This window comes from Misgurnus anguillicaudatus, chromosome 18 (genome assembly GCF_027580225.2).
Source record: "Misgurnus anguillicaudatus chromosome 18, ASM2758022v2, whole genome shotgun sequence".
Lineage (NCBI taxonomy): Eukaryota > Metazoa > Chordata > Actinopteri > Cypriniformes > Cobitidae > Misgurnus > Misgurnus anguillicaudatus.
The window spans coordinates 19,834,585-19,849,057 of NC_073354.2; the positions used below are offsets into that span (position 1 = coordinate 19,834,585).

Here is a 14,473-nt window from a genome sequence, read left to right on the forward strand (position 1 = left end):
ATCCCAGCTAGTCCCACACCTCTGAGATCATCTAATGTGTAACAAAATCAGATGGACATTAATGGGCCTGAACATTGAATTGCTACCTCATGTCTGCTCATTCAGTGTAATATTGTTTGCCAGCATTATTTTAAATGCTGGGTAACCTATTTGAAAATCTTTATTTAGTCAAAGATATTTAAAAAAATATAAATACTTCTGTTAATCTGTTATGGCATTGTAATTGCTCATAGGCATAAATGTTTTTTTTTGTGCTTTGTTCTGCACATCATTGTAATGAAAGCAATTAAATCAGTTGGTTTATTTACAGTTGCACAGTAGCAACATTACAAAAGGACTGGATCAGTTCTGAATATGCATTTGTGTTCATTTCATTGAATGGCAATAAAATGTTACAATAAAGGATAGTCAGCGAAGTTTACATTGACAAATTTTAATTTGTTAACAGGAACTGTCCTGTAGCTCGCATCATGTTTGTCCCAGATCAAAATCCTTTATAAGAATCGAAAGGATTGAACACCTATCGTGCTTGTACAGTCTATGAAGAACCACTTGACCTGAGCTGAAATGGCAGATGTTACATCCGTGTTTGGTTAGGCATACATGGTCAGCTGGAGCCACTGTGCACATACAGTAATACAGAAAATGGGAACATGTTAGAAAGACCAATGGGCTGCAGTAAGCAGTATACTGTATAATTAATAATTTATGGAACCTACCTCAAAAACATTCAGTTTGATAATGCCATCTCCATCCTTATCAAAAGCTCGAAATGCCCCTGTAAAAGAATCGTATGAAAGTCTTAGGTGTTAAAAATGAAAATTGTGTCTGGTATGAGCTTCTCAATTCAGGTCTAAGACTAAAATGCATGTTTGAGCTGCTTAATTTAAAAACACCTTGCACTGGCATCTTAACATACAGTGAGGAAAATAAGTATTTGAACACCCTGCTATTTTGCAAGTTCTCCCAATTAGAAATCATGGAGGGGTCTGGGGTTGTCATTGTGGGTGAATGTCCACTGTGATAGACATAATCTGGAAGGATCTAGAAGTCACGGTGTGTGATTTTTTAGACTATTTGTTTGCGTGTTACAGCTGCAAATAAGTATGTGAACACCTGAGAAAATCAATGTTAATATTTGGAACAGTACCCTTTGTTTGCAATTACAGAGGTCAAACGTTTCCTGTAGTTTTTTTACCAGGTTTGCATACACTTCAGGAGGGATTTTGGCCCACACCTCTCTCTAGATCAGTCAGGTTTCTGGCCTGTCGCTGAAAAACAAGGAGTTTGAGCTCCCTACAAAGATTCTCTATTGGGTTTAGGTCTGGAGACTGGCTTGGCCATGCCAGAACCTTAAAATGCTTCTTACAGAGCCACTCTTTGGTTATCCTGGCTGTGTGCTTCGGGTCATTGTCGTGTTGGAAGACCCAGCCTCGACCCATCTTCAATGATCTAACTGAGGGAAGGAGGTTGTTCCCCAAAATCTCGCAATACAGTTGCCCTGTCCCATGTGCAGAAAAACACCCCCAAAGCACGATGCTCTTTGGTCTTGGCAATGTTAGTAGTTGGATTCTTTTGGATTGTATGGGGTGGACCGGTGTCTTTATGCAGCTAACAACCTCAAACAGGTGCGTCTAATTTAGGATAATAAATTGAGTGGAGGTGGATATTTTAAAGGCAGACTAACAGGTCTTTGAGGGTCAGAATTCTAGCTGATAGACAGGGGTTCAAGTACTTAGTTGCAGCTGTATCATACAAATAAATAGTTAAAAAATCATACATTGTGATTGTATGATTTTTGTAAGGCAGTGGTTCCCATTGTTTGTTCATTCAACATAATTGAATTAAGGAAAACTTTTCCACGAAATTAGTTTAGGCTTGTACAACAAGAATACAATAAGTTAATTTAAACAAATAATCTCTTGTTGCACCAACTTAATAAATATATTTTCATTGGTCATAAAAATATCTTGTTCAATAAACTTAATTCAGTTAAAGAAAACGTTTCCACGCAATTAATTCTGGTCTGTTTAACAAAGACTAAACAAGTTCATTCAAGCAAAAAAGTCTAGTTAAACCAATTGTCAGTTTCTATATAATACTAATTAGCATAAGCACACGTTAGCATGCTAATGACACATTGGTTGAACATGTGAGAAGAGACACATGTTGCTCTTTAAATGTACGTAAGTCACATCCACAACTTAACCACAAGTGCCACTCTTCTGCACGATGGTAACAAACAATTCGTAAAAATATAACACAAACTCTTCTAAAGCAATAAGATAAACCAACATTAAACACTATAAAGTCTTTCTCTTTACCTAAAAATGCATAAAATAACACTTAATTAAAAAAAATTCTCTCCAAAGGCAGTTGCATGCAAAGCATGCTGGGAAATACAGATTCACGGCCCAGTAAGTAATAGCAACAAAAATCATTAATGTGCTCCCAATATAAAATGATTGAGTTAATGTAATTTTTTAAAATTTAAGCAGATTGAACATTATAAAAATAGGTTGAGACAAAAAAATTGTGTTGTATTAACTTGTTTAATTTAAGTAAATTAGACAAGGTGCCAAAATATTTTTTTTTGAGTGCAACCTTTCTCACTTTAAGGCCCCCAAGTTGCCCACATCAATATTTGAAGGCCCCCCACTCACTCAATTTTTTCCACATAAAATTAAATAGTACTTGGAATGACTATACAGATGTATATTCGCTACTAAAATGGCTAAAAGAAATAAGAAACATCTTGATTTCTGCTTGTTTTAGCTCATTTTAATGCCTGTTTTGTCCAAATTTTTAATAATTTTAAGTCATCTTGAGGCCACCTTGGAAATCTGCGGAGGCCCCCCTGTTGGGCTCGGCCCCCTGGTTGGGAAACACTGGTGTAAGTAAAAAAAAACTTGTATCCTGGCTTAAAGGAATGGTTCACCCAAAAATGAGAATTCTGTCGTCATTTACGCTCTCTCATGTAGTTACAAACCTGTATATATTTATTTGTTCTGATGAACACAAAGATATTTTGAGGAAAGTTTGTAACCAAACTGATCGGAGGCCCCATTGACTTTCGTAGTATTATTTTTCCCAACTATGGAAGTCAATGGGGCCTCTGATTAGTTTGGTTACAAACAAACCTTTAAAATATCTTCCTTCGTGTTCATCAGAACAACATACAGGTCTTTATCAATGTAAGTGTAAGAAAGAAATTTCATTTTTGGGTGAACTATCCCATTAATCCAAACCCTGTTTGAGAAGATGCCGCTAAAGGTTGTCATTAAAATGTACACTTACTGAACATTCCCTCGAGTCGCACTAAGCAGCTTATGTAGCTGTCAAAATCCAGCTGCATGGTTTCATTAGCATATCGCATGGCAATAATGTCAAAGAGCTGATTGTTGAGTTGAAAACCTGAGGTAGAAAAAGACATCACAGGTTTTAGGGCATTTATGGTTTAGCTTCCTAAAGCAGATAAAAGATGCAACCGTCTCACCTGCATCAGTAACGGCGTTTCTCATCTCAAAGCTGCTGATCGAACTGGATTTATCAGTGTCGTACTGTTTGAAAACCAGCTGCAAATGACAACAGAGAGCGCTTGTGTGTTTAATAAATGTACAGTGTGGAAAAACATACTTTATTGCTACAATAGGTACGTTGTGTAAGGTCACTTTAAAGTATAAATGATGTACCTTCCACTGTTTAATCTTACTCCATAAATGCTTGAACTCTTGCAGGTTTAGGTGGCCTGTTCCATCAGTCTAAAGTATCATGGTTAAGATAAATGTGCGTCAAATAAATGTCTGTCACAAGTTACCCAGGCCACTAGAGGGTGCCATTAACTTAAAGGGACAGTTCACCCAAAATGAAAAATGTTTTATCATTTATACTTACAGGAATGGATATGCTTTGAGAAATGTTGAAACCAAACTGTTCATGAGCCTCAATTACTTCCATAGTATTCTTTTTCCTGTTATGAAAGTGAATGATCGGTTTGTTTATAAACATTCCTCAAAATATCTTTCTTCGTGTTAATCAAAACAAATATTTATATTTACAGGTTTGTAACAACACAAGGGTGAGTAAATGATGACAGAATTTAAATTTTTGGGTGAACTATCTCTTTAAGAATGATAGAGAAAGTATTTGCTGCTTTAATTTAATAGGACAACAGTAGTGAAGGATACATCCATAAGTGCAATCATACTTCTGCAGCTCTCCAGACTGAAGCCTTCTGTTTTAAGCTCTTTATCTGTGAAAAACAAGGGAGCGTTGTCATGTATCTCAATGGCATAGAATTGCATTAGCAATGTAAAGGTTGTGGTTTGTTTATTAGGATATAAGCACTGATAATAATAATAATGGCCTTTAAGGTTGCTTTGAATAAAAGTTCCACATGCATAAACTTGAACTAGTGTAAATAAAATGAGAAAATCCCCCTCACGTTTGGCAATCACCCTGTTAAGGACAGTTCTGAGTTCATAGGCGTTGATCTGCATGTCCTGCCAAGAGCAAAAGAGTCACGGTGATGTCATCATTAGACCGGTATAGAGGTAAAGAAGCTCATACGTGCATTTGTACTCACGTCTCCAGCGATCTGCTTGAAGATGGCCCTGAACTGTTTCTCCTCTTCAGTTTCCTCCTCAGCAGGCCTATACGTCTGAATGTGAGGAACAAATAAATTGTGTTTGATCATATATAAAACACATTGATTTACTGCCATACAGCACGTAAAATCAATATTAAACACAATTTTTCTCAGTTAACATTTAGGTGCTATAGACATGGAATTTTCACCAGATGTTTATAACAATCCATGCAATCCATACATTCAAACCACATACAGTACTGTTCAAAAGTCTTAGGCCATCATCACCAGCTTTGTTTTAGCAAAGTTTTAATATATATCCATCCATATTTTTTTTTTTTTAAGATACAAACAGAAAATAGAGGAAATATGTACACAAAATTAAAAACAAAACATATTCAGAACTAAATGTCTTCTTCAGGCATAAGTCAATATTTAGTGTGACCTCTCTTGGCACGAAACACATCTTGAGCTTTTTTGAGGAGACTGAAGTCCTGAAATCATTCGATTAGAATTCAAAATTAGGATTTAAAGTGGACATTTCACAAGACTTTTTGAAGATGTAAAATAAATCATTGGTGTCCCCAGAGTACGTATGTGAAGTTTTAGCTCAAAATATCATATAGATAATTTATTATAGCATGTTAAAATTGCCACTTCGTAGGTGTGAGCAAAAATGTGCCATTTTTGGGTGTGTCCTTTTATATGCAAATGAGTTAATATCTCCACTAAATGGCAGTGCCGTGGTTGGATAGTGCAGATTAAGGAGCGGGATTATCCACTTCTGACATCACAAGGGGAGCCAAATTTCAATGACCTATTTTTTCAAATGCGTGCAGAGAATGGTTTACCAAAACTAAGTTACTTGTTTGATCTTTTTCACATTTTCTAGGTTCACTTCAGCTTATACTTTAATACAGTTTTTAGTACTACATACACATTTCCTGTATTTTCTGGTTGTATTCTAATAAAGAGACTGAGAAATAATTATATATGATCACTATAACATTGCAAAAACAACAAATCTAATGGCAGCATGCTGGCCAGAGACTTTTGCACAGTACTGTATGTCCAAAAATTAAGTTAGGTGTAATCATGCAAAATGACACAAGGAAAAAGTATTGAATAGGCTTACTAAAATGTATTTAATACTTTGTAAAAACACCTTTGTTAGTAATAAAAGCTTCAAGATGATGCCTCCTATATGGAGAAACTAGTTGCACGCATTGCTCAGGTGTGATTTTGACCCATTTTTCCACACAGTCTTCAAATCTTGATGATTTTGTGGGCCTGAACGATTCTTTCCATAGATTTTCAATTGGATTCAAGTCAGATGATTGCTTTTTATTACTGACTGTCTTGGCTTTCCAAGTCTTTTTGCACCTCCTCTCCCTCAGGGGGTCCAGTACTTTTGCCTGTGTCGTTTTACATGATTACACCTTATTAATTAGTTTGCTAATAATAAAGGGCCTTAACATTAGATGCACGAGTATGAATTACAGTTTAATATCGGTTTATACTTGTGCAGATTGTGTTACTGAAGCAGTGCTGACTAAAGTTACTAAAACCAAGCCAAGTAATGCAATTCATTCTTTGACTGTAAAACGCTGCATGGAAAAATCTCAATGTCATTTGCAAATGTACCTTCATCTTGCCATCTGTCTCCTGTTGTAACAAAGTGAAACATGTTAAAAAACTAAATTATATTTGTTGTTTCTGAAAAAAAAATCAATGAAAATACTAAATCTGGCTGTTATTTAGTTTTTATAAAGGTTATTTTTAAAAAATTCAGAATTATATTCAAAAGCCAGGCTCGTTATAATGATGATTCACAAATTTATGCAAGTATAGAGCCATTATGTCCTGCCACAGACTCAGACAGACAGTCACAGGTGTTGACTCACCACAGACCCCGCTTCAATTTCTGCCTCTATAACCCTGGGAGAAAACATGCAGCTGTCAGCTACTGGTCAAGAGGTCTTTTAAAACATGTTTTACTGTAACACGTGAAATGGCTGAATATTAAAGAGGCCCTATTATGTTGCTATTTGGTGTAATGCAATGTGTTCTTGTGGTTTATGTTACACATATTGTATATTGTTGCTCCTATGAACCGCCTATTTGAAAGTTGTCGATTTGTACAAAGCTCATCGTTCTGAGAAAGCGCTGTGTGCTCCGATTGGCCTATCCAGTGCATTGTCGAATACCTCATGCGAGTGATGGAAATGTGACGCTCCTTACCATATTTGGAAGATTAGCTCCCAACAAATGATAACATCGTCTTTACTACCTTATCAGTACAAGCTCGAATCTGATCTAGAAAATGCACGCGCGGCTTGAATAATACAACAAAGAAAGGCGAAGAAGTCCAAGAAAGAGATTTCAGTTGGAGACAACTTGCGTCAGCATAGACTTTGGGATTTGTAACTTTGCAAATCGTTAACATGTACGCATTCAAACACCAAAAGAAATGTAAAATCATAAAAAGGAAAATAGGGGCTCTTTAAATTTACAATCTGGTAGAGCAGTAATACTCACTCTGAGGTGCTCCAGTTTTCCGAGAAGACCCTGAGAAGAAACTCGCTCTCCTTATGAGGATCAAAGGTAGAGGGAATGATGACATACTCTCCTGGTTTCAGTCTGAAACGCTCTGTTACCTCGCGTATGTTGACGTAAGACTTGCAGCGAGCTATAGATGCATTATAAAGGAAAAAATCTTTCTGCAACGGTTGTTGGTTGCCTTTCATCTGGAATGCCAAAGAGAGAGATGATTTTAGGGATGACTGTAAGTAAAATTTCATGGTAAATTTTTTCATAAGGCAGTGAACGCTTGAGTTACAGTTTAAAACATTTAAGGGCTTCAATTGAAAGCTAGTGAAGAACACTTATTAAATGTTTGTGTTTATATGCAGTCAGCCAGACATCATATAATCTATATGGTCTCCTCATAATGCGATCCTACCTCCTCAGGAACCTGTGGAAGAGTTAAAACAAAGGAAATGAATCAGTAGAAAAGAAAAAACTGTAAACATATCAGTCAGCCTTAAATTAATTGGGTTGATTCAGTTATATTAATTCATAATCAGTTATAAGCTATCAAACTGCAAATACATACTGTCTAGCTATATAGACCACCACCCAATGTAACGTTTGGGCCACAGGCGGTAACACATTACAATAAGGTTTTATTAACTAACATGAACAAACAATATCGTTTTCCCAATATGTATTCATTCTTGTTCATGTTAGTTAATGTCAATATAGTTATTCATGTTAGTTCATGGTGCATTATAATTAATGTTAACAGTTACGACGCTCGATTTTATAAATGTATTAAATGCCGAAATGAACTAAATATTAAACAGCAACTATTGTCCGATTCACGGTTTTACATTTCCTTTGGTGTGTAAGTGTGTATTAGTACACGTTAACGATATGCAGAAGGTACAAACCCCAAAGTAAACGATGACGCAAGTTATCGTTTCCAACATAAATCTCTTTTCTTGGACTACAACAAACACTTGGATTGTAGGCAACAGTTTACTTCCTGGACCTCTTGACGTGGACACGACGGTCATTATCATAATTCCTCCTGCTCTGACTCATAGCCTGTAAGTTAACTCCTGTTAGCATTGCATTGTGAGCGGATCTTTCAGGCATGGTAAGGAGCGTCACATTTCCGGCTGACATCAGAGGTATTCAGGCCAATCACAACGTACAGATTAGCTGGCCAATCATGGATACAGTGCTTTCAGATCGATAAGCTTTATACAAAATTGGAGCATTTGAGAAAAATATCTGGATTTACAAAACTGTACGATGGAAAATAATGTGTTTTTAACCATAAACCGCAAACACATTGTATTATACCAAATACACAAAATAAAGTTTTTTAGGACAAAAAAAATAGGTGCCTTAAATAAATGCTGTAGAAGTATTGTTCATTGATAGTTCATGTTAGCTAAAGCATTACCTAATTGTTAAAGGTCACATTCTTTCTGATCCCATTTTTTAAACCATAGTTAGTGTGTAATGTTGCTATAATAGCATAAATAATACCTGTAAAATGATAAAGCTCAAAGTTCACTGGTGATATATTTTCTTAAACAGAATTCGCCTTTCAAGCCTACAGCGAACGGACGGTTTGGACTACAGCCCTCTACTTCCTGATTTAATGACGTCAGTAGAATGTTATATAATATAATATAACACATTTTATATTGTGCACAACCAAAGCTTCAAAAACGCGGAAAGAACAGGACCTTTAACAAATACAACCTTACTGTAAAGTGTTACTTCACAGTAGTATTTTAATGCTAAAATAGAATTTATTCAGATGCCCAATTACAGTTATTTATTTGCAGCCCTCAATAGAAAAAGAATTTATAATGATTGAATGTTAGGCTTGTTTAGTCAAGTGTGTCGGCTCAAACTTGGGTATAAAATCGTGAACTCAGTTTGCCAGTCCTCACTCCTGTTTAAATTGATAAAACATCAAGAAGTCTCTGAACAGGAACGAGTCCACATGACGCTGGATGGTGGTCTAATTAAAAATTGTACATGGACTTTATAAGAAGTATGTTTGCTTTACCTCATAGATGACAAACCCAATGTTGTGTAGATGGCCACCTAAGCAGCGCTCTTTACGCCTGCCCTTCTGCATCAGTGCCACTACTACAGTGCAGGTCTTCTCTTTGGCATCTGCCTCCACAAGGACCAGACGGTACTGAGGGTTTGTCCAGAATGTGTCTGAAATAAAACGTAGCTAAATCTTAATTAGGAGACCGAAAAATAAATTCACTGTAAAAAAGTTTGTTCAACTTTTAAAGTTAATTCAATTTAAAAATATTACTTATTATAATCTAGATATTAAATATATATGTATATAATAAACATATAACTTTTGTTGAGTCGACTAATATTTTAAGTTAATAAACTCAAAATTTCAAGACAACCAGGTAACTTACCTTTTAAGTTAATACATATATTTTAATTTTGCTAACAATATTATCGGTAAACCTGTGTAGGTGACAAGCTGAACTGAAAACGTTTAGTACAACAGCTTGGTATTTTGTTAGTCCCTTTACTGTCAGCATAATCAATGTCACAAATGTGCTTCTACTTGACTAATAAACTAATTTTCAGGTTCAAATAAAATAATACCAGATGTGGTCAATCCTACAGTCTGTTTTAAGATGTATAGGCTACCTGGATAGTTTCTGCAGCCACCAGCAGAGCATCCTCTCACCCATCGGCCCTCATGCATGACCACATTCCACTTAAACATCTGGTCATCCTGCAGGGTGTCGGGGGTAAGATTACAGATCTCCAGATTGGTAAAGTTCTTCTTAAACTCCTCAAAGCACATCCTTGAGTTGAGCCCAAGAGGTTTGAGCAGAATGATAGGACATTGAGTTTTGTATAGTTTTCCATGTAAAATAACAATATTTCAAACAGAATCAGTACTAACCAGAACTCTCCTTGCTCTGTAGGTCGCAGTCTCTCTTTGTCTTGCTCAGTGGTTGCCAGTGCAGTCCAGTCATTGGACCTACAGGTGGGAGGGGGATTAACTCCCCATGGGTCTCGTACACGAACAAGACGGATCTTTAGGTCCTTACAATCCCTTCGTTTACCCTGAGAAAAATGTTTCTGCTATTATTTTTTTTTATAAACATTTGTTGATATACAGTATGTTGGCAAAATTAAGAAATTCAAGATTGCTTCACATTCAGAATTCATGGCATATTTTAAAAGGCACCTATTTCATTGATAAAAACAACGTTATTTTGTGTATATGGTATAATACAAAGCGTTCGCGTGGTTTATGGTTAAAAAAATCACATAATTTTCCACATACCGTACATTTTTGTAGCTACAGATTTCCCTCTTTTCCTAAAACGCACTGATTCCTGTACAAAACTCATTGATTTGAAAAGTTCTGTGTCCCTGATTGGCCAGCTAATCTGTACGTTGCGATTGGCCTGAATACCTCTGACGTCAGACGGAAATGTGACGCTCCTTACCATGTTTGAAAAATTCGCTCACAATGCAATGCTAACTTACATGGCTGTGGGTGAGGAATTACGATAATGTCGGTCTTGTCTACATCACCAATCCCAGGAAGTAAACTGTTGCCTACAATCAGTGTGTTTGTTGTAGTCCAAGAAAAGAGATTGACATTGGAGATGATAACTCGCGTCATCGTTTACTTTAGGGTTTGTACATTTTGCATATCGGTAACATGTACTTATACACACAAAAGGAAATGTAAAATCGTGAATCGGAAAATTGGTGCTCTTTAATAACTGGTTGGTTAAATTTTTTTATATATTGTCAAAACTTTACAGAGCCATCTATAGAGACTTCTGACATGCAGCACTATGCCACAACACATAACCTTTATTAAAATCATTGTAATTATCAAATCTATAATTATATACAGTAAGTCTATAAACATACTGTATATATACTAATGTTTCAAATACTAAATTATGAGTTAAATTAATTTATCTGAACTCTACTACCTTCAATTTAAATAAGAAATACAATTGTGCATCTAGTTTAAATTGCTATAGTTTTTATAGACCTCTTCACAGTTCACGTCACAGGCGGTTCTCACTGCGCATGTCGGGGTCAGAAAAGTCATTACAGCAGATTGAGTTGCGTATTATTCGGTATCGTCAAAAATCCCTACTTGCATCGTGGGCTGTGAAAATCGCACCAGGTCTTCCGTTAAGTTTTTCGGGATTCCTGCAGAATCTCAAAAACAAAAAATACAACATCTGGCTGCAAGCAATTAAACGTGCAGACTGGGACAATGCAAAGATCAAAGAGGCTTGTGTTTGTAGTGCTCACTTCATTTCAGGTAAGTCATCATTTTTCAGCCCTGTTTGATTAAACTAGAAAGCCTAAATGGTATGAACAGTTTGACCCCATGCTGCGCGCGCACCCGATAGTCATTCAATGTTTACAAACATTAAAGGGGTCTATAGGAATTGATGTCATTCTGTAAATGACATAAAATGTATTTACTAATTGTCAAGGACACAACAGACGCACCTGCTCAACTCCAGTGACTGAGTACGCATGTCCTCTCACAAGTCCAGATACAGTTTTTGTCATCATTGCAGTTGGAACCAAAGTCTGTGTGGCAGAAGCATAAACATTGGTTGAAAAACATTACATTGAACTTAATGCCATCATAATGCAGTTGCTTATAGAATATAGTAGTAATTCATACAAGCACAGCACATATAGAACGTTTAAGGCAGGGGTGTCCAAAGTCAGTCCTGGAGGGCCTGTGTCCTGCAGAGTTTAGCTAAAACTTTCCTCAACACACCTGCCTCAAAGTATAGTCTGCCTATAAGACCTTGATTAGCTGGATCAGGTGTGTTTGATTAGGGTTGGAATAAAACTCTGCAGAGCCACCGGCCCTCCAGGAGCAGGAGTGGACACTCCTGGTTTATGATAACTATCAGCTAGTTTATAGCCCTAATTTGCATCTAGAACTGCATTAAAACGGATGGGTTGATTACTTACATCTATAGAGCAGCCCACGAGGGACCCTCTCTCTAAAGCTTTCCTCATGATGCTGTACAACTCTTTGGGTGCTTCGGAAATCTCAAAGAACTCGGTTACTCCTCCAGTAAAGTCCTCCATGGCCTCCAGTGTGTTTCCTCCCCTCAAAGCTTCATAAGAACCGTGTATCCTGGGTCCCATAATTCAAACCATCAGATTTAGCATCAGGACTGATGTTGGTAAAGGCAAAGGATCTTCAAAATGCTGTTATCAGTAAAATATCAAATTCAATAGACTTACTTAGCATATGCCTTTTCTAGAAGAGCACTCCAAAATTCATTCTTCTGTCCAGACCTGGTGAACACCAATTGGTTTTTGTATGTTGGAAGTCGATCATCAACAACCACATCCACCCATTCACCATAGCGCCAGAACTGGAAGAGAAGCAAAGAAATGGTTAAAGGGATACTCCAGCACATATCAAAATTGCCTGAGTTACTCACCTATTAGCGATCAGAGATACATATGACCATCATCTTTAAAGGAGCACATTTGGAGTTATTTTAGTAAATGTCCTTGCTTTTCCAAACTTTATAATGGTAGAAAACAGGGATCAGGGAACAATTTCTGTCTTTAAATCCCCAAAAAGTGCATTTATCCTTTACAAGAGTTATCCACGCGGCTCCAAGGGGTTAATGAAGGTCTTTTGCGGGTAGCTAATTGATGCAATTTGGTAAGAAAAAAATCCATGTTTTAAACTTCATAAACTATAATAACTAGCTTCTGGTAACGACGCCATCTTGGACGTACGTACCCATGGCAACAAAAGAACACTGCACTAAAACTCTTGAGTCCAAGATGGCACCATTACCAAAAGCCAGTTATTTAAGTTTAAATATGGATATTTTTCTTACCAAATTGTATTAATTACCCACAAAATACATGTATTAACCCTTTGGAGCCATTTGGATTATTTCTGTGAAGGATGGATGCACTTTTTGGGCTTCAAAGTCAGAATTTGTTTCCTGATCCCTGTTTTCTTCCTTTATAAGCTTGGAGAATTTACAAAAATATCTCCAAATGTGTTCGTCTGAAAGATGATGGACAAATGTATCTCAGATTGCTCGAAGGTGAGTACATCATGGGGGTAATTTGATATTTGCGTGGAGTATAGTCAGTTTGAGCTGATTGTGCCTAAAATAATGAATGGCCCACATACCTGAAAATGGAAAATGCCTGCATAGTTTTCACTAAAGCTCTGGTCATGGGGAACCACTCTTTGCAGGATTACTTTATTCAGAGTCAGGCATGTAATGGCAGCCAGTAACCAGCAGTCTCCTACAGGAATTAATGGACAAGTAAAGTTTACTATACCAGTACATAATTAGTATAATTTTAATGCATTAGTACACAGGGCAGTAAAATACTTGATTCTGATTGGATGATCATGCCATCCTGCTGTCTGAAATTTCTCATGAAATTTGGTTAAGGACCAAACTAGATTTACCAAGCTACATGTATTCATTTAGCAGATATAAACAATTAAAACAATAAAAATATTTTTAAAGAGCAAATATTGTCCAATTCACGTTTTTACATTTCCTTTGGTGTGTAAATGTATTAGTACATGTAAACAATATGCAAAAGGTAAATACTCTAAAGTAAACGATGACAGAAGTTATCATCTCCAACGTAAATCTCTTTTCTTGGACTACAACAAACGCATGGATTGCAAGAGTTTTCTTCCTGGGATTGGTGATGTAGACAAGATCGACATTATCATAATTCCTCCCGCTTCGGACTCACAGCCTGTAAGTTAACTCCTGTTAGCAACCGAATATTTTAAACATGGTAAGGAGTGTCACATTTCCGGCAGAGGTATTCAAACCAATCACAATGTACGATTAGCTGGCCAATCAGGGACACAGAGCTTTTCAAATCCATGCGTTTCAGGAAGAGAGTGAAATCTGGTGCTACAAAAATTATGGTATGTGGAAAATAATGTGTTTTTATTACCATGCAAACACATTGAATTATACCAAATACACAAAATAATATTGTTTGCAATGAAATAGGTGCTCTTTAAGCTATTATTAGAATTGATAACTAATCAAATATTTCATATCATTTTAAGTGCAATTTCAATAGCAGGTAATATGTAATTTGTTGGATAATGTACAGTAAGTATTGCAAAACAAGTATGGGTGTTTCACTAGCAATCAAATCCATAACCTTTTGAGCTGCTGATGCAGTGGTCTTCCAAATTGAAGAGGAACACAGATCATCCTGTCAGGGTTTATTTTATGACAGAAAGCAACTGCCTAACTGTACATTATCCTTCATGTACGCCTTGTAAAATGGAAATAT

General features: G+C 36.4%; 3 protein-coding genes across 9 annotated transcripts in view; 2 read left to right on the forward strand and 1 right to left on the reverse strand.

The window, feature by feature from the left end:
- Window positions 1–421, forward strand: part of znf106b (zinc finger protein 106b) — a 47,805-nt gene extending 47,384 nt beyond the window's left edge. For all 5 annotated transcript variants that reach the window (XM_055185346.2, XM_055185348.2, XM_073856036.1 and 2 more), the window contains one exon: window positions 1–421. In XM_055185346.2, the coding sequence (XP_055041321.2) occupies window positions 1–11 (11 nt within the window). In that variant the 3' untranslated portion in view covers window positions 12–421.
- Window positions 416–14,473, reverse strand: part of capn3b (calpain 3b) — a 17,331-nt gene continuing 3,273 nt past the window's right edge. Inside the window, exons 3-21 of one of the 3 annotated variants that reach the window (XM_055185334.2) lie at window positions 13,326–13,444; window positions 12,407–12,540; window positions 12,128–12,296; window positions 11,648–11,731; window positions 10,059–10,222; window positions 9,797–9,957; window positions 9,180–9,337; window positions 7,551–7,562; window positions 7,127–7,335; window positions 6,493–6,526; window positions 6,233–6,253; window positions 4,586–4,660; window positions 4,445–4,502; window positions 4,188–4,252; window positions 3,693–3,761; window positions 3,497–3,575; window positions 3,298–3,414; window positions 720–778; window positions 416–620 (exon numbers count right to left, since the gene is read on the reverse strand). In XM_055185334.2, coding sequence (XP_055041309.2) covers window positions 594–620; window positions 720–778; window positions 3,298–3,414; window positions 3,497–3,575; window positions 3,693–3,761; window positions 4,188–4,252; window positions 4,445–4,502; window positions 4,586–4,660; window positions 6,233–6,253; window positions 6,493–6,526; window positions 7,127–7,335; window positions 7,551–7,562; window positions 9,180–9,337; window positions 9,797–9,957; window positions 10,059–10,222; window positions 11,648–11,731; window positions 12,128–12,296; window positions 12,407–12,540; window positions 13,326–13,444 — 1,814 coding nt within the window. In that variant the 3' untranslated portion in view covers window positions 416–593. The other 2 variants (XM_055185335.2, XM_055185340.2) reach the window with 2 other exon arrangements.
- nrbp1 (nuclear receptor binding protein 1) overlaps window positions 10,085–14,473 on the forward strand; it is a 25,516-nt gene continuing 21,127 nt past the window's right edge. The window contains exon 1 of the mRNA XM_055185353.2: window positions 10,085–10,198. The gene's annotated coding sequence lies outside the window, so the exon portion shown is untranslated. The remainder of the gene's footprint in view (window positions 10,199–14,473) is intronic.